The sequence below is a fragment of the Temnothorax curvispinosus genome, unplaced genomic scaffold (genome assembly GCF_003070985.1).
Source record: "Temnothorax curvispinosus isolate PA1 unplaced genomic scaffold, ASM307098v1 QBEX01008353.1, whole genome shotgun sequence".
NCBI classification, from domain to species: domain Eukaryota; kingdom Metazoa; phylum Arthropoda; class Insecta; order Hymenoptera; family Formicidae; genus Temnothorax; species Temnothorax curvispinosus.
Genome location: NW_020218133.1, coordinates 12,925 through 35,593, shown reverse-complemented (window position 1 = coordinate 35,593; position 22,669 = coordinate 12,925). Strand labels below are relative to the sequence as shown.

At 43.5% G+C, this 22,669-nt stretch overlaps 2 protein-coding genes, 1 long non-coding RNA gene and 1 other non-coding gene across 7 annotated transcripts in view; 1 reads left to right on the top strand and 3 right to left on the bottom strand.

Annotated features, from left to right (window-relative positions):
• The window catches only part of LOC112457841, a 9,911-nt gene extending 3,110 nt beyond the window's left edge, over positions 1 to 6,801 (top strand). Inside the window, exons 2-3 of the long non-coding RNA XR_003041158.1 lie at positions 3,439 to 3,594; positions 6,418 to 6,801. This is a non-coding gene — a long non-coding RNA (uncharacterized LOC112457841). The remainder of the gene's footprint in view (positions 1 to 3,438; positions 3,595 to 6,417) is intronic.
• The window catches only part of LOC112457838 (tropomodulin), a 44,550-nt gene extending 26,245 nt beyond the window's left edge, over positions 1 to 18,305 (bottom strand). For 2 of the 4 annotated variants that reach the window (XM_025021124.1, XM_025021123.1), the window contains exon 1: positions 17,861 to 18,305. In XM_025021124.1, coding sequence (XP_024876892.1) covers positions 17,861 to 18,046 — 186 coding nt within the window. In that variant the 5' untranslated portion in view covers positions 18,047 to 18,305. Of the gene's footprint in view, positions 1 to 4,183; positions 4,430 to 17,860 lie in introns of those variants that run through there. The other 2 variants (XM_025021122.1, XM_025021125.1) reach the window with 2 other exon arrangements.
• On the bottom strand, positions 17,048 to 17,168 carry LOC112457849. Its single transcript, XR_003041159.1, has one exon. It is a non-coding gene; the product is annotated as a U5 spliceosomal RNA (small nuclear RNA).
• Positions 18,306 to 18,675: 370 nt separating the features above from the next.
• Positions 18,676 to 21,797, bottom strand: LOC112457839 (methylthioribose-1-phosphate isomerase). Its single transcript, XM_025021130.1, has 5 exons — positions 20,657 to 21,797; positions 20,078 to 20,319; positions 19,796 to 20,004; positions 19,499 to 19,707; positions 18,676 to 19,298 (listed from the first exon to the last, which is right to left on the bottom strand). Exons 1-5 carry the CDS (start codon positions 20,801 to 20,803, stop codon positions 18,999 to 19,001), a joined length of 1,107 nt encoding a protein of 368 aa, XP_024876898.1. The 5' UTR covers positions 20,804 to 21,797; the 3' UTR covers positions 18,676 to 18,998.
• Between the last annotated feature and the right edge of the window lie 872 nt (positions 21,798 to 22,669).

Sequence of the window (22,669 nt, the reverse complement as noted above, 5' to 3'; positions counted from 1 at the left end):
AGCTCCGCTGGCGAATCTAAACTGTCCGACAGTCGAAATGAAAACAATGGTTCATCTCGGGGCATCGCTTTCTTTCTGCTAAGACCAAGCGTGTGCTTCTCCTTTGACCAATTAAGCGCAAGCTGCGCCCGTTCGCACGATTAAATCCAATTGTTCGCGATATTTTTGTAACGCACTTTCCAGAGCACTCGGTGAGATCCCGATCGCCAGATGAAACGCCGCGATACACGTACTTGCTAAGCAAAAATTAACTTGCGCCATAACGCGCGCCGCGTATGGGTATTCAAGGTGGAAACTTTCTCTCTCCTTAAGAGTCATCATCTAGCACGAGGCATCCGCGTAATCCCGGCAATTTGCGCGTTCGTAGAACGTATTATAAGAAACCAGGGGTTTACATTTTTAGTTGAGTTAATCTATACAATCTATCCATTTTTCTCAGAGTTTCATATTACATCGTGGTCTTGATTCGAGTAAATTAAATTTTACGACTAGAAGAATAAGAGATATATGCAGTTCTTTGGTTCAGAGAACTCATATGAAACCGCAATACTGCCAACGGTTTTCTAAGGAAAAAGACAAGAACTTTATATGTTTCAAGCTGCCGGAGGAGATCAAAGCGAAATGCGACAGAAAACATGGAGGAATTTCGCGAGAACCTGCACTTTGAATAAATCGCGCTCGCTCGCGAACGCGTGCGTAAGAGCTTTTCCCGACCAAATATTACGAGCATCTGGTTTTCTTTATTTTTCATTGCCGACAACATTGATATTTTCATTGGCAAATTCGCGAATCGCGGATCTCCCAGAAAAGCCGAAGCGAAGCGAAGAAAAGATTCGTCCCATCGCCAAAGTTTCCACCGAAGTTCAAGGCCGTTTATCGGCAAAGAGGGTGGCGGATCCACACGTGTACTTTATTTTTCTTTCTGTCCCGCGAAAGAGAGAGAGAATAATGACCGCGAGCGAGGTCAAAAACCCTGATGGGAACCCCTTCATTTACCGCGGAGCTTTCCGACTCTATTTTCAGCGGTGTACAAAGAGCTTATAATTAGAATGGTCTAAGAGAAAGAAAATCGGGAATACCGCGGAACAAGTTGGGCCTAATTTTGGACCGCGATATACAAGAAGAGTTTACAATCGGCTTGTCGTGCAAGAGGAACGAAGTGACGGCTTTATATCCGATCGTCGCTCTTCCTCCCGCGAAAATCCGTTCGCGAAAGAGCGAGGTAAACGACACGTCGAAACTGCCAATTGCGCGTTGTGTTCTATTATGAGCGCCGGCTCTCGACAATCTCGGTTTTACGATTTCCGATTTAGCAGCGAGGTCCAACGCCTCTCGCGATATCGTCCTGGCAGAGCCGGGAGTGCCGGGCGGCGAGGCGCGTTGCGGAATCGGGCTGGACGAGAGACGATGGGAGGACGGGAGGGCGCGACGGGGTTTGTGTGCACGGGATTAATACATCCGCCGTAAATAATTCGGAGGCCTGTGTGTTGCACGTTCTCTACCCAGTGTGTAAACTAGCTAAGAGTCCGCCTTTACCGCGACCTCTCAGGAGTCACGCTCGTTCTCGTAACTCACTCCGCGCGAGTTGAACCGGAAGGGTCCAGTTAAGTTGTTCTTAGGGCACAACATAAAATCACGAGAACCGTCATTGCGCTAACGAGCGCACGTACATACACGCACATTCCATTATAATCTAGGATCTTAGGCGCTGCCTATTTTACCTCGCCGCGCTCTCACGCGCTTTTCCAGTCACTTTCATCGCGGCATTGTGTTGCGAAAGAGACAGCCGTTACACAAATTACCCGCCGTTCCGTCAATTATCATTAGCATTGTATTCAGGCGTGCTCCTAATTGCACATTGTAAGCTTGAGGCCATTGTGTATCCGGGCCGCGCCAACGCGGAGCGCGACATCGCAATTTGTATCGTGCGTCATAATACTTCACGCTCTCCGCGCGTTAATCTTCCCGCGAATAATTTATAAGCCCGTCGGATCGTCGCATCTTGGCAACGATTTGAACGGGCGCGATCAAAAGTTGTCGCCGGCGCGGCGCGTAATCGCGAAAACCTCCGCGAAAAAGCCTTCGTTCCGCATCTCGCGCTCACGGCCAACAAGTTTGCCCATCTCGAAAATACGAGCGACGATATCCGAACGGACGTAAGGCCGCCGCGCCGGCGAGATAAGTGCGACGCGTCGAAAACGCGCGAAATCTCACGCGCCCGGCGAGAATCTCAAGAACGAATCTCGGGAGCTGTTCGGTATTTCGAGAACGCGCCGCGTTTCCGAAGTATCGCATGGAAAATGCGCGGAAAAGCGCGATTAAACGTGCAGCTTCGCGTGAGGCCGCGCCGCGCGCCCGTCAGGCCCGTTTGATCGTCATCGCCAAAGAAACCGAGCCAGGTGTCGATATACGCCAAAACGCGAGCACATTGTTGCGCCGCAAGGAGAGATCGACGGTTCGAAGAATTCGCGTGAATATTAATAAGTCGGGGAAATTTATAGAACCCACGCGCGGGATCGTGGGAGCCGAAAGTTTCGCGAATCCAAAGCGCTGAATTGCCTTCGACGCGAATACAACGCACTTTATTCGCGACTCGAGCTACGTATTTCGCGCGTAATATCTCAGCAAAGTTGGGACGGGTCGGGGAAAACGGCAGCTGAACGCGACACTTTCAATTACTTATCGATTCCGTTCCCGAATGAACACGGCCGCGCGCTCTCTCTTCAACTTGAGACGTACGCGAGAAACGCGGTTCGATCGGCGACATAAATTTCGGGAACAGACGCGCGGGGGCTATACGAATGTCAAATCATCGCGAATTGCGCAATAATCTTTTTTTATTGCGATCTTTATTCCGGCGTTTGGCGCGCGGCCAGCCGCGCTGCAGCCGCGACACAAAAAGACACCGTATTATTTTTATAGATAATGAAAAAAAAGGCCCGTTTTTAAAACACGACGCAGCCCTCTCGCACTCTTGCGCGTGCCACTTTTATTTATCGTCGCATCTTAGACCCTATTTATATATCGGGCGTATTTTTACGGTGTCGCGACCGGATGCATCTATCGGTTCCGAGATTTCAATGCCAACATACCACGCGCGACTGTCGGCAAGCACGCTGTTAACATGTGTCGTGTGTCGTTGTCAATGCAAAAGTGACGCTAACAAGGTCGGAAATTCAGTTGCTTATTTATCTCGCACTCTATATATTTTTCTCACATCCCATTCATATAATGGATTAACGCAATAAAAATGATTTGGACACGTTCGAGAAATTATTAGGAAACATAAGTCTCAAATATCTCTTTCTCGGTCCAAATAATTAAAATATCCAAGTATCTCAATCATATTTAACTTAAGAAGCTAGCTAACTTAAGGCTCTAACTTAGAGACGCTGCGTCATCAATTAACACGTTATGATTGATTTTTTTATTTTGCAGGCAGAAAATTCGTGACTTTCTTTGAAAACACGCGACTGTGTCTCGAAGCAGAGAGTTTTCCGAACGTTTACAGAACGGCTGCCAGGACGCGAGGCCGCCATTGCTTCACGGACCTGATTCACAGACAAACAGCCGGAAAATCGTAAACCACTCCCGGTGAGTAATCGCATGTGGCTACTTTGTACACTCGGCCCACGCGCGCCAAGAAAAAGGACACTTTCTTGGCTTTTCCACCCATTCCCGGTCTAATCTTCTGACGCGAATCATCCGCGGAGTTATCCGCATTGCGAATGTCCATTCTATATCTATCCCCTTATGTGTTTATGATCCGCTTGACAGGCATGAAGATGCGCGATTAGCGTGATGTATGAAGGAGCAGAAACGCGCGACGGATTCTGGCAGAATCGCTAAATTTAATTCCAGAAGTGAATCGCTTTTTGTGTGTTCAATTGCGACATAAATAATGACGATGCCCAAGAATTTAGGATCTGAACATCCATCAAAGATTCGAAAATTTAGAATCCGAGCAAATTAAGGATTTGAAGAACACGAATTCATGGATGTAAAATTTCCGAATACATTCACAGATAAATTGAGAAATAGATTAAAAGTCTGGCAATTTAGAGAATAAAGAATCTGAATATTTAAAAGAAAAAGTCAAAAAGAGTGTCGGAGAACGTCGAGACGCAGGATATTAAATTCACTAAACACGCGAAGTCTGCAGGTCAACCCTATCGAGTCCTACCTCTCTTCTGGTAGTGGTTGTTATGGATTTTCTGGTAGTGGTGGTTCTCCGTGTGGTGAGATTCTCGTGGGGAGAATCCCAGTCCTGGAAGATCTCCGTGGTCGCCATGTTTCTCGTCTCTGGTATCTCCTTTCGTACAATTTAAACGTCACTTCTATCTAAATTCTTCACACGGTAGACACTTTTCGAAAAATCCTTTCGATTCACCCTCCGTCGCGTCAGTATAGATTCTGCAAGTTCGTACATGATCATAGCCTCCTAATTCTTGGTTGTCTTCGCACGAAAAATGATACGCAGTACAGTCTTAAATTCTTCAAATTTATTTGAATCATTTAATTATTTTAATCCCTTCGCTCTAATCATTGATTTTTTACATACTAATCAGCAATATTAGAAAATAATGCTCCAAAGCTTTTGATAAAATTATGATAGACGTTTCATCGATAGAGAGAAACCAAATTATCTTAAACAAAAAGGAGAAGAACTTGCAGTGAGGGTATTTAGTCGAGCCGAAGATCGATCCGAGCCATTTCGCTCTTTCGATATCCGCGCGACCGCCTCATGAGCGAGTGGATGCTGCGAGACTGCGAGGGCGAGAGCGATCTTCGACGATACCGCGGTACTCCGGGGGGTCGGACCGCGAGTCGCCTTGTACAACACTTGTGGGACAACTGCGAGATATGCGCGATTCGAGATGGACCACGCGCGACTGAAGCCGGGAAACGCGTCTTCGCGGTACCGCGCGAGTGGACCACACCGCGCCCCATCCGCGCGGGCCGTTTCCAGAAATACGGAGAAACACGTATAATTAGGCCGCCACCCGCTGCGACGACAAACGCGCGGTAAAAAAGCGCAAGATGCCGCCAAGGCGATTCTTTCGCGCTCAGTTTCTTGGGGTGATTCTTTCCCCGCGATCCCTCGGCTCTCAAAAGTTAACACCCTTCGCATCGTTATTAATGCATTGAGAAAAGAAATTTGTTAATTCCAAAAAATATTTAGTCCGATACGTTCAACTAAACATTTTAGTTACTTAACTAAACATTAGTTGAATTAATTAATTCTTGATTAAAGAAACTAATAAAATTGTTGAAATAATTAAGGTTTAGTTAGTTAACTAAAATGTTTAGTTGAACGTATCGGACTAAACATTTTTTGGGATTAACCATTTCTTTCTCAGTGTAAGACACTTATTCGGCATTGAAAAAATTATAATAATTTTGAATCAGTCCAATTATTGAATCTTCGAATTCTTAGCAAATATCAGTAATCCTTAAAGCTAAGCGCGATTATATCTTTAGAAGAATGAATAAAAATTTGGAAATAATTTTTGACACTATGTATCATGAGATTAATTTCATATATAGAATTAATTAAAATTAAAAATTTGCAGATAACTTCTTGCATGATTTTTAGATGGATTAAGTCTACGATAAGTTCAGAAAGGACTTCGTGTTGCGCAAAGCGACTATACATCGCAAACTAATTTTAAGATATAGCGATGTTTTATACACGAACCGTGTTTGTGTTACATACTTAGTAACCATTTGCTTTTCGCTACTCTAAAGTTGACATAGACTTCCGCGCGTTGGAAACGAAATAACGATGGCGACGCAGCTCCTAGTGGAATTGAATATACATAAGATATCGGGAACTGTCATTAGCTATGAAACTAACAACAGTATATCGTACTTGTACACGCTTAGCATTATGAATGTCTCAACACACAAAATTGCAATATGTAATTTTCCAGATAATAAGTTTTACATTTATATTTTTACATCTATATTCAATTTACACGATTAATTAAAAAATTAAAAATTAGAAAAGGTTGCAAGATGTGTGCTATTTAATCTGAATTTGTAGAAATATAATTGATAACTTACAAATAATTGTGATAGAAAGTCTAAGTATAATTGCACGCTCTAACTACGTCAGAAATTAATGCAACTTTACGTGTTAAGATTTATACGTTTGCGAACAATCGAAAAAACTTTAGAATGACATACAAGAATCTTTAGGAATTTCTTCTTAAGAATTACGCAATTGATTACAAAGAAATACAATCTGTTATCATCCGCTATCATATAGTCATATAATAAAAAACGAAGTTATAATCTCCGATAAAAGTTTCAATTGACGCCTTATACGATCAGTAGAAGTGATAACGTGCAAGTTGTTTGTTTCAGCTAGAATGGATTATTTATAACAGCAAATATATGTTCTCTGTGTTATAGGTAGATGGCGATACCAATAGGAAGCTTTCGCACGAAGCTTGAAAGCTGCCCGTGCGAAAACTCTTCCGGAAGAGCCGTCAGATGGTGCAAAAGCTTGCCAAGCGGTTATCGCTAGTACAAAGAAGCCACTGTGTCCGATTTTACCCTCGGTTGTCGGGCTGCCAGAAAGCTCTCAACCTGGGAAAGCTTTCCGGAACTCGAAGATGAGAAAACAGCTGATTACTTAATAATTTTACTGCTAATAAGAACAAGCTTATTTTCAAATTAACAAAAAATAATTTCTAAGACGAATCGCATAACAGATAGCGCAATAATATTTTTAAATAGATGCAGGAATATATCCAAAGGATCAAGAGATGTGGGAAAAATATATAATATATAATAGAAACTTCAGGTTTGTACATACATAGATCTAATACAATTCGAATTCCCAATAGAATGTGCTGTTAATATATGTGTATATCTTCATATTCCTTTGGTTTTCTCATGTATTCTATATATTGTAGGAAAAATACATAATTAAATCGAAAGAGTCATTTGGACACCGGTACATATATTATGCAAATTTTTTTCGCATTTAGACACCGCCAGACACGCACAACATGAAAGTTAAATTGATCGGTTTCTATTTCGGAAAATAATTTATGCGACGGAGATTAAATGTTTTTCTCTGATGGTGCCGCGGGGATATCACCTGCGCGATTAAAGAGCTAATTTCGCACGTCGATTGTCCGATGATCGTCCGTGCGAATTTTCCAGTTTCAATATGCGTACCGTCGGGCAACAATCGCCAGCGAAAACAAGCAATTCCGTCTCTGACAGGGTCTCCGTTTTTTTGCACCGAAAGAATTGAATTATTCCCCGCACTGCTGCTATGCGATGCGAATATAAAACGAACACAGGAGGATATATATAAATTTATCCTACGCGAGAGCAAGCTTTCCCCGTTTTGTAAAACAACGTTCTAATTAACGTGATAACATGTTCTTAAATCTTAGATCCTTTGATATAACTTCTATCGAGAGATTAGACTTTATCTAAATTATTTTCAGATAATAAAAATGATTTTTGATTAAATTTATTTTTGTATATCTTGCGCTAGACATATTATGTAAAGCTCTCGAAACATTCTATTTGCGAAAATCGCGATTGACGGTCAATCTGCGATAGAAAAACACAATTGCCGCGTAAATAGACATTTACATTTCCGCAAGAAGATGAAAACGGACGGAAATTACCGAAACTTCACGCGTTAAGTTACATGAAGCGACGGGCTGCGATTGCATATGAGGAGTCGCAGACCGAAAGTGCGAAATTAAAGCGGAAAATTACCCCATGGGATATTTTCGTTGTGACACGTGCGATTGATCGGCTCATCTGTTAACGCTAAAAATAAGCGTGCGTTTCTGAACCATGCTTCCGCGTGGTGAATCTAATTTTAGAGGAGAGTTTTCTTTTCGCAAAGAATATATACGGTTGCGATAACATTAAACGTATATTCGCGAAAGCTCGTACGCGCAAAATTGCGAAGGGGAGAGAAGGGACCGCACACGTCGAAGAGGGCAATGCGCTTTCGAAGCTCGCGGCACCCGACATAATTCTCGTTGACCGAGTCTATCTATTCGGGCAACCGGGAGAACAATCCAGAGAGAATGCGACACTAATTACAGAATATAATTAATCACTCCGGGATGGACGTCGGGCAAATAACAAACGAGCTCGAGCGTATCGTTTTGGTACTGCTGACGCGGTTGCGCCAAAGAGACGATAAAATGTTATTATCAGCGCGGAATAATACTTCCTCCCTCGTGCAAGACAATTTGCACTGCTAATTGTGTTATCCTTTGTTCACGACATCAAATCAATTTGCGATTTGCGCGAGCTTGCCTCGTATCGAAACTCTGATCACCACCTATTTAACGTCAATTCCAAATTCTTTCGGATACATAAATAACGAAAAAAAAATATATAAATGAAGTACATATATCTAAATACATAAAAAATCTCAAAATAGTTAAAGATGTCTATTGAAAGCATCGCATATTGAAATTGTCCAACGGGATGTGTTGGAGTCGAAAAAGAGCTGTTTTTAACAAGATTTCGTATTTTTTAACATATCCTGTATAGAGCGTACCCGTCTTGAAGCAATCAAGCGAAACTCATCGTTAAGCCGGATACTGGTTCTGTATCCCGAAATCGAGAGAGGAAACTTTCCATCGACGCTGCCTCGAGTGGCGCGTTATTTTTAAGTCCGCTTCGCCGTTTCCTCCCTTCCGTCGTGGAGCGACCTTACGTCAGCGACAACACGATGAGTCCGAGGTGTTTCTCTTCCATTATAGCGAGGAAAATCGTATCGACGGAGAACACGGACCTTCCCCAATCGGTGTCTTTAATTGTACTTTGTCTGACTTTGTCTTTCCCGCTAAAGGGATACCATTCATCTACCTCACAGAGACGCCGTTGGCAGCTTCCTTAGATGCATATGAGGTGCGAAAGTGCACCCCTTCGAAAAATATACCTTGTACAAGCCGATCTGATCTAAACATCGCGTCATTTCATAAACTATCTTCCTATCTTTTACTTATGAGTGAAATTATACGCCAAGGTATTATTGGGACACTACTTGGAAAATTTGAAAGCAAGTACAAAATATATTCTTTTATTTTTAATACAGTAAGACAGTAGAAACACACAATAATCTTGCCATTTTCTGAGATTATACTTATCCTGTCAGAATTTATATTTCTTTCTTATTCAGAAGTTCTTGGTTGATCTGAGTTGAATTATAAATCGCATAAACAATTGTTCAATGAGACAATGCAATACTTTTCAACACGCGTGTAAATCAACGTAATGCAAGTTCTTTTTAAATACTCTTGATTGACTTGTGCGTGGGATTGACGCGGCGATGAGTTTGTCGACCTCCACAGACAAGTATTATTTAATTTGACAACATATATTGATTTTTCTCTCAATTTTCCTGTCTGTGGCGGCTCTGCCAAGTGGTGAGTGATTTGTCACTCTCAAATGAAACACCGAAACGATGCAGCCGCGTGAAAACAAAAAACAAACCAATTGGCTAATTATACGCTTCAATTATGTCGTCTCGAATTTTCATTACCGGTCACAAATTCGATTTTTTTCGTGTGACTTATTCAAGCGCCACCGCATGCTCTGAAATTATTCTTTAAGCGGATTTAAGACAAAGTTTTTCCTTGCAACACTTTCCGCGGCCTTTCGAACCTCAAACCTCGGCTTTATTTATTTTTATTATATTATATTCTTGAACTGTTATATACATATATAAAACACTATAAATGTCAGAAGTTTATTATATTACTAATCATAGCAAAATTAGAGTATTAACAGCAACTCTTTATTTAGCCTACAAAATGCCCGTTTCTTTCGCAATCGCTTCGCAAATCATCGGCGTGGCTTGATCGGCTCGATGAACGTCACGTCGCGTCCCTGGGCACGTCGAGAGTTCGACGCTTTAAGGGCAAAGGTTCACGAACGGTTGAAGCTCGCCCAAAGCTCGTGCGAAATCGCGCCGTCGAACGAGTGGCACGACAAAGCCGTACGGCGGGATAATCGCACGGGCGTGAAAACGGGCGAGCAAAGGGTCAGCATCGCGGGATAATCCGTGGACAGGCGAGAGACGGGGCGAGAAACTCGATCTATTTCGAGATCGGGACGACCGGCGACGTGCACGACGGCCCATCGACCGACCTGACCGGCGGCGCCTGTGCCCTCGCTAATTGAAACGCCGTAGGCATCGACCAGAAAGCGAGACGGAAACGCCCGGAACGCGCCGGAGCGCGCTCATTCGTTAAGTACACGACACGAAATTGCTTCTGGATGAAGCTAGACGCGTGACTACTCCGCGACGATTTGACTCTGGATCGGCCGGCGCGGCGACGCGGACGGTCGCGGATCGACCGGCGGAAAGTTCGTTGAGACGCGCGTCCATCAACGTCGATCTGTCTCGCCGCCAGAAAATATTCGGTTCCTCTCGCTGAAAAACAGGTTTGTCGGCGCGACTGCCAAATGTCCGCTCGAGGGATTGAAAGGGACATATTAGCGTCGGATGCGACGATACGCTAATGCTAATATAATAATCGATGAGGTAAGTACAACGACATTTCATAGAAGTTAATTTGGATTTCAGATTATATCTGATCGATAGCGTCAAATGTAAAAAGATAGATAAGAAGAGAATTTAAGGATCTCTAAAAGACTTCAATAAATAATATTCAGGGAATCAGGTGCGAATTATTTGCGAATTCTGGAAGTAAATAATTTCAAGATTTTTATTTTGTTATTGCTGTTGTAGTCTTCACATAAATAACACATTTGACTAATTAGTAAACGAAGTTAGATTTCTGTATACGAATGACGGAACAAATTAGGAAGAGATATCGTGCTTCGCACGAAGTATTCATGAGAGCATAGCGAGTTAACTTGGTTCTTGGCGTTACGACGTGTCACGTTATGTCGCGACGTAGCAACTCTGTTCGTACACGTATCCATTTAGCGCAGCGTTGCATCGTAACGTTCTTTGCCAAGTGGCGCATTTCATTCAGAATTACTCTCCTCTATCCGACAGGCGGAGTTCAACGAATCCGCCCTTTTCCGCGATCCTAAGGCGTCTCTCAACAAACACTCGACAATCTGATATCTGATACCCGAGTTAAAAGTCGAGATAAATCTCGGAGAAAGCAGCTTCGATCAATTTAGAAAATTTAGAAAAGCTTAAGAAAGAATCACGATTCGTGATTTAAAAAATCCGAAGGCACTAAAAATTTCGCGCGATCGTCGTCAATTCGCTCGGCTATTTCGCTTCAGAAATAAATCGACCGTAAGTGTAAAACCAATTTATAACGCCGCACACATGTGCGCTGCTCGCTCGCGGTACAACTCTGACGTCGATCGCCAAATGTGCCGCGGCCCTACGTCACCGTCGCGGGTTATTTATAAGCCGCGACGAAGAGATTTGCAGGGTTCGCCTCGTTTCGACCTGTTGCACCCGGAACCGAATTCGCCTGTCTGATACCCCGCGAGGATCCGTCGCCCGACGCACACTCGCCGAGATTTTAAGTACAACGTCGAAAAGCCGACGACGCCGACGGCCGCGTCGCGGTCGGCGCGTCGACCGAGTGAAATATTTTCGGAAGCACTCAACCCGCGCCGGTTGCAAACGCGAGAAAACGAGGTGTCAGCTGCATCGCGCATCGGGAGCGAACTCGATAAATAGATCCTGGCGGCGGCGTCGCGATGGGGGAGAAATGTTCGGCTGGCAAGCGGCGCTTTTAGCATCTTCGATACCAAAACCGATACACGTAGGAGTTCTCACCCTCTCGTTCGATGCTGGTAACCCCGCGTCCGTTTGTGATAATCCCGCGACGCGTCTCTCGATCGCGCGACAGAGAACGCGGATCCGCGCGCTCACGTCTCCGCCCTTCCATCCGAGTCCGGATAGCGCGGATGCCTAGAATTTTATCGGCGCCGTTAATTGCGGACCGTAATGCCGTCACCTCACGGCCTCGGCAAGCGCAAGGTCGGATGACCCAAGGCGAGGAGGAATTTTTGCCGCTGTCCCCGCTGCGCGTGCCAAGAGTGCTCGAACTCGCCCCGCGCGTTTTCCCATCTCCTTCATTCTTATCTCTGTCGGATGATATCAAAATAATCCCGCGGCTTTCTCGTGAACGCCATTCTTCCCCTGGACCCTTGAACTGTACGTTCGTCTTAATCATCGACAATATCGTGGCACGAAGAATTAGAAAAGATCGAGTATCATTTATCAGATATAGAGCGTTTGCTTCAAAACTTTATCGATTGCTACAGACATGTTTCGCGTTGATACACATATATTTTATCGTTTCCATTATTACTCAAAATTGTAATTTCTCTATAAGTAGCCCCTTGGGCTTAAGCGATAGGCGCAGCTGCATTTGACGCCGCGTATGCGAACCGTGTTCGTCGCGATGAAACGCCGATATCCTCCGCACGAGAAACGCCCCCGTTTCCACTTACACCTGCAATCTGAGCGCCTAGTTTGCACTGGCACGATCGCGGGCACGTTTAACAATAGCGGGTCGGAGCTCGGTAGGCCCGCAAGTCGGCCGCGCGTGTATTCATAGTGGAGGTGAACAGCGGGGCTGGCGTGTAACTGTGAATGCGGATTCAACCCGTGAATGGTGTTCAACAGGTATCCGTAGTAATCTCCAGGCTAGGCCGAGATCACAATGTGGGATGCCGCGGTTCCAAGTCGCGTTTCATTATCGGCAAGCCGATAAACGGCGAAAACATTAGGTACAGCGCGCCAAACGCGCGTTTGGCAGATCGGTATATACAAATAGCGCTAAATGCCAACTCCATGCAGTCTGTATATAGGCAACTTGTTTCTCGGCGTACCTATACTTGGCTAGCCGAAACCAATTCTCGCGACATTTCGCATGCGATTGACCCTCTTTCCGGCCCAACGATTTCATTGGTATCGCGATGTCGGTATTTATTGCTACGTGATCGAACGCGTGTGTAATTTGCGTTACTGCCATTGTACGACAAAAAGGATTATCCTTTCACTCGATCTCTTACCTATCGCGCTGCATTTCGCGAAAAGAGTTCCATTAACTTCCAACTGCCAGTCCCCGTTAATCTCGCGTCAGATGTGCAATGGTTTTACTAAAAGAATGGCGTCGAAGTCTGGTTATACTTAGAAGCGCTTCAGATATTTTTATTCTTTTCCGCGGCTTTCCCATGAGACACAGTAGACAGAAAGCTCATTCACATCGCGCGGAGCGCTGCAACTCGAAAATAATTCAGCAGCTGCCAGTATACTGCTATCGTTCGGTTGGGTGGGTAACTCAGAATTGCGATGATTAATCGAATGTCAGAAACAGGACGAGTAATTTACGAGACAAATTCGTGTACTACGAGAACACGTCGTCGAATTTATACGCAACTCGTTTCCTCTCTTTCTCTCTCTTTCTCCCTGACTTTTCTGTCTTTCGTTTTTTTCTACAATCCTGTCTGACTTTCGAGCTGTCTCTGCTTTTCGTCAGCCGTTCGTGAACAAGACGCGGATGGATTTAGCAACAAGCATTCGACGTTCAAAAATATGTCATTCTAATGAATTTACCATACATAAGTCTCGTTCTTAAGTTTAAAGTTAATGATAGGTTTTTTGGCTACTTGGAAATTTTTTCTTTCAAGAAATTCAATAAGAGAGTGAGCTAAAAAAGCTTTTAATACAGATAATACTAAAATTTATCGAAGACTAGGATATTCGGTCGTTTTAAATCTTCCAATAATAATTTTAGATAAATTTCGTACATTAAATTAACAGAATCATATTAACTTAATATACATAAATATCAAACAAATTTATGTCGTCGTCTAATACGCTCGAGAGTACTTAGCCCAGTTGAAAACTTGCTCGCGTAAATTTAATCCAGCAAAAAAATGCTTCAAAGCCTCGAGTGTTAATTGCAGCAACAAAACGTCCCCGTACTTCGTCGCCGCGCGCGCGGTGCTCAAATTGATTTCCGTTCCGTTTTACGACCCCGAATGATTTGCTGACGTTTTCGCTAACGTTATGCGCGACAGCTGCCACGAAGAAACTCGTCTAACTCGTCTGCTTATTCGTTCACTTTACGCTTGCCTTCAGCGCGCCGGTTAAAACGTCTCTCCGGTTCCTATAATGCGTCGTCGGGGCGAGTCACGCCGAGCGAGACGCCGTCGTCCCTTGTCCTAGTTGTCGTTAAACGTTAGCGTCAAATAAACGTGCGTACATTCAATTAAGCTCGGGTCGTGAAATTCGAAATTCTTAATCGTTTTAGTCCCGCAAACGTCCATTCGCGTTTTCCGTTCGCGACATTCCGTTTCGTCGACACTATTCCGCCGTATTCACCTGTCCGTCGTTATATTATGTTTACTCTCATTCGCCCAAGTGTTCCCCGTATACTAATTCAACGTTGGCCCGGAAGTCGGTGGGATTTCATAACGTGAAAACACCCATTGATTTCCTCCTGTATTTATAAAGCGAGAGACGCGACTCGGCGCCAGCATCCGCGACTTAAAAGTAGCGCATTCACGATTTCCAGCCACTTGTTCGATAAATCGTTGCCTCTGATGCCGTTTCTGCAGGATAGAACGATCCGAGGAGTTGCGCTGACGTACTTTTAAAATAGCACCGAGGTCGAAACGAGACTTCGATGATCGTCCGTTCCGTGAACGATGATCATCGAAGAATCGTGGATTACTCGCGGGAAATTATTGCTCGATCGCCTTGGCCGAGTGACTGAATCCGGAAACAAAGTCCAAGGTTTTTCACATAACATTAAACTAAACATTTAAATTAAATACTTAATAGAAAGAAACAGATGACAATTATTTGCGTTCAAAATCACAACGTCATAAAGTGTTTATCTTTAAAAAGAAGGAAGCATGTGTGCGAAGAGCATTTTCCTGCGTATACAATTTTTCGTTTATGCAACGTTTGGCGATGCATTTTACATTGTCCATTATTTCCAAATTTGATGGTAAAAATATATGCAAAGGGAGAGTTTGCGGTTGGCAGAACTCGCAATAATTCAAAATTAGCCGCGGCGCACGGATTAAATTTCTTCGGTCGTGTTGCAACAGGGTGTTCGGAAAGCGAGCGTCTTCATCAAGACGGAGGGAAACATATCGTCGCTTTCACGAAAGCAGATCGCCGGTGAAATTTATGCCGTCACGTGCCGTCCGCGACAAAGTGGACTTGCAATTTAGTCGCTTCGCTTTAACGAAGCTCCGTTTCTCGTTTAAATGTGGAATACGCGGTAGCAGCTTTGCGCGACCGCTAATCGCGTTTAGACAATCGTCGAGTTTACGACGCGATCGCAAATGCGCGTGCAATATGGCATCCGCGGAATCTCTTCCATCGCAATCTATTTCACATAAAAATCGCTTTGCCGCCTAATTTTTCGCGATTATGCGTTTGTAATGCCTTATTCCCTCTTTGTTTACCCGGAAAGTCCCAGTTCGTTTAACACCATCGGGCTCACATAATTCACGCTTAACGAGTCCTTTCGTTAATTCGGCGGAACACGCTGTTGAAGTGACATTCGAGCTTAAGCCAAGAATTTTGCAATTCCCTTCGGTATGCAGACAGTTGTCGGTCACATTTTAACGCTTTGAGCCTTGCTTTTCAACAGTCATTATAATCAATATACGTCGTCGGTGTCAATGTCTCTTTCTCAGTCGATTTTCGCCACGCGAAGTTTATTCTTCCTACACTGTTAAATTCGTAGTGCCAAATTATACTCAATTTGGGACATTTTTTACCATTCCTATAAATCACCACTGCTCCTACTCAATATATCGTTAATTAAACTAATGGAGTTAAAACAATATACTATTTTGGGTTAAGATAATAAATTTCAGTACACATGGTAGTTAAAAATAACGAAATGTTATTTGATTTAAGGTACTGGTTTCAATTTCATCCTTTAAAATTTAACAGGGTAAGCGAAGTATTTCTTAATTAGAGGTTTTCATTTTCAGAGACACTTCTTTGTAACAACGCGAAAGATTTGACGTTCTCACGAGCTTTTCGCGAGTCATCGGAAGTTCTCAAATTTCTATTTCTTGAAACATAATTTTTTTACAGCATCAATTTAACGAAGATCGCGCGACATGCGACAGCAACAGGAAAACGCAAATCACAAATGCGAACGCGTATACGTTCATCGGAAGTTCCGATCGCGGACGACGCGGCTCGTTCATCGGATTTACGCTGCCGGCCGTCGTTTCTGCGCTCGAAGAGAGTTCGTTGCCAGTTCTAAAATCGTCGTCCTGACAATGACGTAGGATCGCGGCCGTTTGTCTCACGTGGAACGACAATCGCGACGACGGAGAGGATCCGTCGTCGCTTCGACGAGCGGAAAATCGTTGCGACGGGATCGCGCAGAAATTGACCGCGGCGAAGATGATTTTGCGATTTTCGCGCAATTTATCCGCGTCTGAGCCAAATAACGGGTTATATGTCGGTGAGTCATGCCGCGGTGGGCACGGAACGATAAATAAACAGTAGCTGGACCACTGTTTGGGCAAATCGTATTACGTAGCGATCGACGGCTTACGCACTTGCTCGACGAATTTTGCGTTGCAGCCGCGTGAATTCTGCAGCCGCGTTGCACTCACGCTTCTCTCTCCCTTTCTCTCTCTCTCTGTATATATAAATAATAAACACCGACCGGAATAGTTTACTAACTCGCGACTTCTGTGTGACAATCTATCGGTATAACCAGACGATACGAATAATATTATCCAGAATATACGGCGCGCCGAAATAAATTGCAAATACTCGATATCGCGGAACGAGAGAACGTTTAAAATCCTTTCCTCTCTCATTCTGTCTGTATAGGTGCCTTTTGACGTTGACGCTCGACACTCATTTTCAGCAAGCAAAAATCTTCGGAAATAATATTTTTTATTCATATATGTATAGGTATTTGTAAAATATTACTACTTGAAGATATTACTTGAAAGTAATTAATATTTTACGTACTTCAAAGTTTATTTTCGATTGCACCGGGACGATCAACGACGATTCAGCGACACGACGCTGGATATTGAACAAATTCAATTCTCCATTTCTTTGACGCTACCAAAAAAATTATTATAGACTCATCAATTGTTCCCCTCCACGGAAATCTTTAGTAAAAGGTTTCAAGATTTATTCGTGTATTGAAGGGAAACCAGAGTCAAAGCAAAACCACTTGAAGATTTTTGCTCGCTGAAAATGAGCGTCGAGTGTCAACGTGAAACCTTATAATCTATAACGTAATCTACCCAGTCTACCGAGAAAAATAATTTTTCTCACTTAGCCGAGTTCAAATCTGGCAGACTTTCAGTTCCATTCAGATTCTCGCGTTTAAATTCCGCCTACCGTATTCCGAGACCTATCAATATAAATCTTGGGGGTTCAACGTTTGTCTCAAAATAACGCGTTACAGACAGAAAAAAAAGAAGTGTCAAAACTCATATAAGAGTATACGCAACAATCTATAATCTTTTTACAAGATTTCAAGTTTTATCTTCAAATCTTGGTTGAACTATATAAATGACTTCGAGCAAGTTTTCTTCATTTAAAACGCAATATAATCTCATTGTGTTGATTCGACACTTCATTTTTTTTCTGTGTACCGAACTGGAGCTGAGAATTCTTGTTTCAAGGAAAATCGTCAATTCTCTTTCAATCTCCGTTAATTATATATTTTTATTCCGGTTCAATTTTACACTTTCGTCTCTCTGAGCGCGCCGAGCTCATCGCTCCCCGAGATCTCCCCGCGTACAATCATATCCGACCATTCCGACCACGAGACGCCCACGTTGCGGCGTCGGCGGATGCTCGACAGTTACGGCGATCGTCGTGTATACACGTCGTCCAACAGCTTACCTCCTGGATCTTGTAACTAGTGCGAATGGTTTTGCGTCTGGTGGTGGTGATCTCGTAGGTCTCCTCGACGGTGGGCGCCTCATCGTCGTCGTTGACGTTACTGTTGACGACGCCGCCGCCGTCGTCAGGCCTCATCAGCGCGTCCGTCCCGTCCATCCCGACGCTGTTCTCCGTGTCCACCTCCATCGGGGAACGAGAAACCTGCCTCCGGCCGATCGGTCGAGAGAATCCCGCTGGAGATCTCGATCTCGCTGCGAACGGGCGCTACGAGAAGCGCGAAGAACACGAGCTGCCGTCCCGCCTGGTTCGGGCACCAGGATCGGTCCCCGATTTCGAGACTAGCGAGGCGAAAAACGCCTCCTTCACAGTGCCACGAAACTATTCCGGGAGTCCAAGTTCCGCGCGGAGCGGCGAGGCTGGCGGTACTAAAGCACCGCGCGCCGCGGAAACCCGCGGCGGACGAGGCGTCCCGCGCGCGTCTTTCGACGGCGAAAATAGAATCCCGTGCTTTCCCGCAGGAAACCTAGCAGCTCGCGGGCGTTGTGCAGGCGTGTCGATATATCGGCCGACACGCTCGTGGACACTTTGAAACAGCTGAGATTTACGTCGAAAGAATTTTGAAAAGTGTCGAGCTGCTGGATTTTGGAGACTCGAAACTCTTTTGCGAATGTAAAAATCTAGTTATTAAAAGCGAGGGTCGAGGCGTTCACCTGATTATCCCTACAGCTTATAACAAAGTAATAGTAAAACTTCGAATGTCGCAATATTATTTAATAATGTCACTTAAATCGTACGCTTGTTGTTGTATGACGATATCCACGAAAACGGATAAAAAGTTTATTCGATAGATTATAAATCTTTAGAAATAACTTAGCGCAGCAATATGGAATGCCGTTGGCATAATATAACAATAACATTCATATACATCCTTACAATTTCAATAAAAGACTTAATATAAAATTATACAGTTCGATACAAAATTGAATTTCCTGAGCTCTTATATTATACAAGTATTGTATTTTTCATGGCACTGTTCGCAAGATATTAAACTAAACCAGTCATGCATCTCGACATTTACAATTGGTAATATACACATAATTGATAAATACACATAAATGCTCGCGGGCGCATTATATGTCTACGAAAGGACGTTTTCTTCGGAGATACGTTTCTCTTTCGCATTAATCAATTCTGACGGCTTGAAAACGCCGATTTCCGTAATTATTCCGGTGATTAAACTCGCCGGGGTCACGTCGAACGCCGGATTCCAACACATTATGCCATGTGCCGCGATGCTCTGGTTGTTTATCTCGGTCATCTCTCGTGCGGGTCGCTCTTCGATGACTATGCCGTCACCGTCGGGCATTTGGAAGTCCACGGACGTCAGTGGTGCAGCCACGTAGAAAGGGACGTTGTGATACTTGGCGAGAATCGCAATCTGTAATCAATATAGAGACATAATTACGTAAGTGTGTACATACTGATGTTTTTGAAGATACCGGTATTCCAATATTCTCTTGAAGATAATAAACCGGGGCTATCTTTCGAACAAATTATTACCTTCATTCATTACTGTTTACGACGCTATCTGTGATATTTACGAATTGAGACATCATATACTCGTGACTGATAAGTTACCTGATAAGTTCCAATTTTGTTCGCGGTGTCGCCGTTCATGGCGATCCTGTCCGCGCCGACAACCACCGCGGCGAGCTGTTTCGTTTTCATTAACGCAGCGACCATGTCGTCGCAGATCAGAGTTGCCGGTATGTGGTCATGCACCAGTTCGTAGGCAGTCAAACGGGCGCCCTGATTGTACGGTCTGGTCTCGGTACAATAGACGTGTCCTAGAACAAATAGATAACGATCGAGAAACGTATATCTTACTCGCCCGGCCAAGATAACAATGTCGAAAACAGGCTATATTTATTTTACCGAGCCTTCCCATCTCCTCGAGAGATCTGATGACGCCTAAAGCTGTGCCGTATCCTGCAGTGGCGAGACTGCCGGTATTGCAGTGGGTTAAAACCTTGATAAAACTCCCCTCGGGCAAATTGCGCAGAATGTCGCGCGCTCCAAAATTCCCGATCGCTTTGTTGTTCGCCACATCTATCTTCAGCATCTCATCTATATGGTCTATGAATCTACAATTTTCAAGAGGCTGTAAATCAGGCCGCTCGTATCCCACTCTGATAGCAAACAGCCAAAAGAGTGTACTTGTCTCTCATCTGGGACAGCGTGCACGAGGCATCCTTAGTGAGATCACGTGCCAGGCTTATGAGCTCGTCGGCTGCCGTTTTCATGTTGACCGCGGTGGGACGTGCCGTTAGTAGGTAGCGCAGGTTATCCTCGATAGTTTGACAAAGAGCTTTCTTGTCCTCGTAGATGTCTGGATCTTGAAGGATCTGCACTGCCAGGCTGAGGCTGCCCACGATAGCTATAGCTGGTGCGCCTCGTACCTGTATACACAATCATCAAACTATATACCTATGTAAATAAATATATTATGTACATATCTTGTTGAAGATTCTATCTACATCCTATTATACTTTCTCGATCGTATAATATTGTTTGCTATCAAGCTGATAAAGTGTACAGAAGGTGGAGTTGACGTACAGTAATAAAATTAATAAAATATCGAGAAAAGGACATAATTTGAGGTATTTTTTCACAGACATGGAATTTTATCGTCATATTGAGCAGTTTATAGCAAACATGGAATTTCATCGTCATATTGAGCAGTTTTATCATTAACAAACTTGGAGGAAGACGTTCATAGCTGGATGATAAGCTTACCTGCATCTTGTTGATCACCTGCCAGCCATCCTTGACGTTTTTGACCTGGATGTAGTGAGTGTTTTCCGGCAACAGCACTTGATTCAGGATCTCCAGCTTGCCATCCACCTTGCTCCATATTATCGCCTTCAGTTCTTGCCCTTTCATCGCGAGCTGATGGATCGTGATTGATCGCGATCAATCACAGAAGAAATTCCCGATAACAATTCTGGACTTATTGAATGAACGAGCCGCCAATTGAGAATCGTTCTCAGCTGTGGAGCGGAGCAGGAGAACAAATTGGAGCCCGAAAATACGTGAATTGCATCCAGCGAACTGGCGTCATCTGGTGGACGAGATTCTGATGCCAGAATGAAGAAGTTGCTCACCCGAAAATCGGATGGTGGGGACACACACACTTACACACACTCACACACGCACACACACACCCAAATAGAAGGGATATACGTATGTATGTTGCACACACATAGTTGTATGATACAACAGGCGCTCGGAACTTCGGCTAGCTTCGAACAGTATAGATGAGAACAGCCACATGATGTTCTCTGTCTCTCGCGTTATAATGCAGAAAGTATTGTTTATTGCGTAATCTATAAGCTCCATGTAAATTAGAATTTTACGATAACTTTTGACACTTTTGTATCTGTTAATTAAAAAATCAAACATTGCGTATAGCCATATATAAGTGTAGCATTACATATGAACTTGTAACGCTAGGTCTACAATGCGAGTCGTATGGTCGTGAGTCGTAAGAATTGACCACGCACAATCGAATTTGAGGAGAATAATTTACTGTGATTGGTCAATTCTTGAAAGTCTGAGACTGCTCGAGATAGCTGTGAAATAACTGAAAGAACACGGTTTGGGATCAGAGTGTCTCATTAAGCCTGTTCTTTTTAGCTGAACTTCTTGCACGGTTCATCTTTCCTCTTTTTCTTTTTACGTTGGAGAGAAAAAGAGAAAAGATAAACCGTGTAAGAAGTTCGGCTAAATAGAACGGCCTAATTCTGTCTACGAATTACGAACTGTTCGGCGTTGATGAAAATGCGAATAAATCTTCGTACGAAAAAATATTTGTCTGCTGAAAGAATTGTTCACTGTGAAAATTACATAGGGTTGATAGACCGTCTGTTAATCGCACTCATTTGATTAAATTTAGTTTTGTCACGCTGTTTAGAATACATTTTCTTAACTGTGTGTATTAGAAATAAAGCTATTACACTGAGAGAATTCTGTTTTTTTCTAATTGTATGCATGGATTATATAAACTTCATTGTTTTGATTGATTACTTTATCAAAGAGTTATAAAACATGATAATTTTGTATTAGAAATATATTTTTGATAAGTTTTGATAATCACGCGTATTATCTTCTACAGCTATTACAAATAGCATTTAAATATTTTATTATATTATTAATGTTATTATATCATTAAAGTATCATTAAATGTCGTTTCATTATTATATAACATCCTTCGTCCTAGAAATAAATTTGAATACACTTCATTAACAAGTTTCTTTTTAAATTGTGTTTTAAATTATTTGAAAAGAATTCTCAGTAGAAATATTAAAAAGCCCATTGCTCCGACATCGCGAATAAAAAATTTTTGAAGACGAGAACTGATACATCATGCATTACGTTGATTTATATTACGTTGATTTTATGTGCCGTTAATATTTCAGATGATCCAGCCGAACAGTCCTCTAAACGTGCGATTTAGAAGGTCGGAGGCGCGTTCGCGGCTTTACTTTCGAAAAATTGCAAATTCGCGTGAGACACATGTAAAAGGGGTGCACCGTCGATCATTTCACTTCCGAGTCACGTGCGCTGTAATGTAAAGTCAAGGGAAGGCGCGACGAAGAACCAGCGCGGAGACTCCAGCGAGAGACCTCGCGCGAAGTGCCGCGCGTTCAGGGAAAGGGAAAGAGAGGCGCACGTATTTTTCTCGCCCTCGCGTGCGCGAAATCGCCCTGGCATAATTCCGTCCGCTATCGCTCGGCGGAATTTCAAATG

Bases quoted from the DNA above. Each gene is read 5' to 3' on its own strand.
- LOC112457839 (XM_025021130.1), bottom strand. From the start codon at position 20,803: ATGAAAGGGCAAGAACTGAAGGCGATAATATGGAGCAAGGTGGATGGC. The intron at 20,005-20,077 runs GTACACTCTTTT...TGAAAATTGTAG, and splicing joins CTGTCCCAGATGAGAGACAA to ATTCATAGACCATATAGATG. The intron at 19,299-19,498 runs GTAACTTATCAG...TATTGATTACAG, and splicing joins ACAAAATTGGAACTTATCAG to ATTGCGATTCTCGCCAAGTA.